The 4447-nt window shown below is 20.8% G+C and overlaps 1 protein-coding gene across 1 annotated transcript; it reads left to right on the top strand.

The window, feature by feature from the left end:
• Window positions 1–797: 797 nt before the first annotated feature.
• On the top strand, window positions 798–4298 carry PRSY57_0702400 (tRNA m5C-methyltransferase, putative; the record flags this gene model as incomplete). The annotated part of the gene is made up of 1 exon (XM_012906689.2): window positions 798–4298. One exon carries the CDS (start codon window positions 798–800, stop codon window positions 4296–4298), a length of 3501 nt encoding a protein of 1166 aa, XP_012762143.2.
• Between the last annotated feature and the right edge of the window lie 149 nt (window positions 4299–4447).

Genomic DNA, 4447 nt, shown 5'->3' with positions numbered 1-4447 from the left:
AACGTTTTAATAAAAACATACAAAAGGCTAAATACAAATATTTTCTTTTTTTTTTTTTTTTTCATATATACATTTATAAGGTTTATATAAATGTATATATTTATGAACCTTTGTTCCTTTTATACAGAACAAAAAGAAATAATTATATTTAAAGTAAAAACATAATAAGTAAATGTTGCAATCGCAATTTAAAACAAACGGGTTTCTTTTTTTTTTGTTTTTTTAAATTCGAAAATAATGATACAAGAAATATTATATATAAGATATATATTGTTATAATAATAGTTCCTATTTATTATCTACTTATAATATACCTATATGTAAATATATGTAATTATTATTTTAGATAATAATTATGTATTGTAGTTCATATATAATAATATATATATATATATATTATTATATATAACGGCTCCTCTTTTTTTATTTTTTTATTTTTTTTTTTTATTTTATTTTTTTTCTTTTGTTTCGTTTCGTTTCCGCTTTATTAAATTATTTCTAGTCACAATGAAACTGTAATTAAATTTATAGATATAATACATTTATATAATTTCTACAATACTAAATTTTATTAAGTTGAAATAAAAAATATAGTGATAGGAATTATATGAAAAAATAAAACTAATAAATAAATAAATTGTATATATATATATGTATGTATTTTTTTTTTTTTTTTTCATTTTTTTTATAGAATGTACTAGGAATTATTTAATTCTTATCATTTAAATATTTATAAAATTATCAAATTTATTTATATTATATTATTATATATTTAATTTTACTTGTATTTATAAAATATGGAAAACGATAAACAAAGTAACTATTATGATAATGAGAAGGCTCTTGAAAAGAATGAAAGCTTCTTCAACTATTACGTAAACCAGAAAATATTGAAGAGCTGTGAAATCGATAATTTTATGGAGATAATTAATAAAGAATTACCTATAACTTTTAGAGTTCTAAATAATAATAAATATAGCAGTTTTATACATGAAAATATAAAGAAACAATTAGAAAGCATTTGTAAAGACAAATATTCCATTATTAAATTAAATGAAGAAGATCATATGTATGAAATTCATTTAACTCGATCTGAAATTAAAAAAGAAGAAAATTATAAAAATTTATATAATTATTTAATAAACCTAAATGAAAGCGGTTTCATATTTAGACAAGAACTTGTTAGTATGCTACCTGTTTTATTTTTAAGATTGAAAGAGAATTTTTTCGTTCTTGATATTTGTGCTGCCCCTGGATCGAAAACCGCCCAAATTTTGGATTATATGCACACAATTAATAGAAGGAAAATAAAAAATATTTTAATAGAAAATTTTTTAAAAAAGAATATGGAAACCTTGTATAAGAATTTGTACCCATGGAATAATGTAAATGATGAAGATAGTGATAATTTATATGATTCATTTGAACTTGATTCATATAAAATAAATGGTTTTATAAAGCAGGAGGAGAAAAATGATACAAATAAAATAATTATGAACACTCAGAATATTATGAATAGTCAGGACGTTTTGTTGTATGAAAATAATATAAATGTTCAGAATGTTATGACCAGTCAGGAAAAAACAAATAATGTAGATAATTTGTATTTTGATGATAATATGAAAAATGATTGTTTTAAAAATGAAAATACCATTAATGAATATAAGAAAGATAAATATAAAGAGAATATATATAAAACGTTTTACAATATTTTAGAAAATAATAATTACGACGACCCTTTTTTTGAATATATATTAAATGTGGATGATAATTTGTATAATGACTATAAGAAATTAATTTCGAACAATAATCCTGATGGTGTGGTTGTTGCTAATGATTCAAATTTTAAAAGATGTTGTATGTTATTTCATCGATTGAAAAATATTCATAGTGATTGTTTAGTTGTAACGAATAACAATGCAGTGACATTTCCTTATATTTATATTAAAAGAGAAAATTCAAATTTGGAAAATAATGATCATAATAATAATAATAATAATAATAATAACAAATTATCAAATGATAGCAATATATTACAAAACGAAAATAGCATATTTGTGAAGAAAAATTTTGACTCAGTTTTATGTGATGTACCTTGTAGTGGTGATGGAACATTAAGGAAGGATAGAAATGTATGGATAAATTGGAATCCAAATAATGCATATAATTTATTTCAAATGCAGGTAAATATATTGAAGAGATCCATTGAATTAACAAAGGAAAATGGTTACATTGTTTATAGCACGTGTTCGTTAAATCCTATTGAAAATGAAGCAGTAATATGTGAAATATTTAATAGTGTAGAAAATTTGGATTGTTTAAAATTGATAAATTTTCAGAATGAATTATTAACAAAATTAAATTATGAAAAAGCTGTTAAGCAATGGAAGGTTGTTATGGATGACATATGGTTTGATACATATGAACAGTATTGTTCTTATTTACAAAATAAGGAATCAGGAAAATATAAAAAGATATATGAAAAAATTCAAGAAGGGATGTTTCCTCCATGTGAAGAATTTATAAATTCTATAAATTTGAACTATGCTAAACGTTTTTTCCCTCATCATTATAATGCTGGTGGTTTTTTTATAGCCGTTATTAAGAAAGGAGAAAATTTCCAATGGAAATCAAATATGAAAAAGGAGAATAAAAGTAAAATGTATGTAGACCAGAATGAAAGGATAGCATATGAGAGGGAGGAATATAGAAGAAAGTATAAAAATAAAAAAAAATATAACAGAAAAATTAAGAACAACAAGAATAATAAAATGGATCACATAAATAAGGTCAAAGGTGTGAATGGTGCTAATAAAGATGAGGACCAAATTGACGATGAATCGAAAAGTGAAAATATAATAAAAAGTGAAAATATATTAAATGAAAGTATATTAAAAAGTGAAAATATATTAAATGAAAGTATATTAAAAAGTGAAAACATATTAAAGAGTGAAAACATATTAAAAAGTGAAAATATAATAAAAGGTGAAAATATACTAAAAAGTGAAAATATATTAAAAAGTGATATAATTCAAAAGAGTAACGACTTAATTAGTCATATAAATAGAAAGAGTGAGGAACTATTAAATGATTATATAAACAACATAGATGATAATAATAATAATGTACCTAATGGTGGGGAAGAGGCAAAGGTTCCTAATAAACGAAGCAACAACCTAGATTTTGAATACAGACACGGATATAGAATAAAAATAAACAATGAAAAGTTAGTTAAGCAACAAGAATATGTAAGCTTAAGTTATTATGAAAAATTAATTTGTGTAAATAATTTTTTAGAGAAAATTAAAAATTATTTTAATTTAAATATGAATTTTTTATCTATTAAAAATAATTTGTATATTCATCTTAAAGATAATGGTAATACACATAGGTTGTCTGTAGATGAAAGGCTTAATTCTAATGTAAAGAAAATATATTTAGTTAGTAATAGTGCTAAAGAAATATTGGAAAGTTATACAAAAATGAAATTAAAAATAATTACAGCTGGGATAACCGTTATACAGGTAGATAAGAATAAAAAAAATACTTATGAAAATTATTATAGAATAAATTATAGTGGGTGTTTAAATTTTATTCCTTTTTTTCAAGATATTGATAATTTTTTTAAAAACAAAAAATATCGAGAACAAATTATTCAGAATTATTTTTGTACGGTATATGAAAATAACGAAAGACAATTTAATTTTGAGAAGTACATGAATCAATTAATTGATGAGAAGAAAAAAACAAATTTGTCAAAATTGGATTCAAATAAAAATAAGGGGCAAAAAATATTAAATAATGAATTGAAAAATGAAAAAGAGAATATAGAAAATAACATGAGTGAGGAAAATGATGAAACACTTAATGGATATATAAAGAATAATATAAATGTTAAATTTAATATTACAACATGTGATGGATTGGATAATGGAATGGATACACAAAATGATAATATTAAAAATGATAATATTACAAATGATAATATTACAAATAATAATAGTACAAATAATAATAGTACAAATAATAATATTACAAACAATAATATTACAAATGTTATATGGGTAAAAAGTGATGTAATATTAGATTTAATAAAAGTAGATAAATCCAAAATCAATAACATATCAAATGAAACAATAAAACAAACAGAAATGTTAGCTAAATATTCTCCCAATATTTTATTAACTCTTAATAAAAATAAACAAATTATAGCTATCCCTTCAAATAAAGGAAATATGTATGTAGATATAAGTATTGACAAAAATTCAATAATGATGTTGCCATACATTTTGAACTGACAAAATGTTTGTTGGGAAGAAACAAAAGGAAAAATAATAATGGATCGTTCAACAGTTATAAAATTATAAGAATATATATATATATATATATATATATATATATAAATATATTTTTTTATTTTTTTATTTTTTTATATATTTATTTATTA

This window comes from Plasmodium reichenowi, chromosome 7 (genome assembly GCF_001601855.1).
Source record: "Plasmodium reichenowi strain SY57 chromosome 7, whole genome shotgun sequence".
NCBI classification, from domain to species: Eukaryota; Apicomplexa; class Aconoidasida; order Haemosporida; family Plasmodiidae; genus Plasmodium; species Plasmodium reichenowi.
The sequence above is the reverse complement of the archived record's forward strand: the minus strand, read 5'-3'. Positions and strand labels throughout refer to the sequence as shown.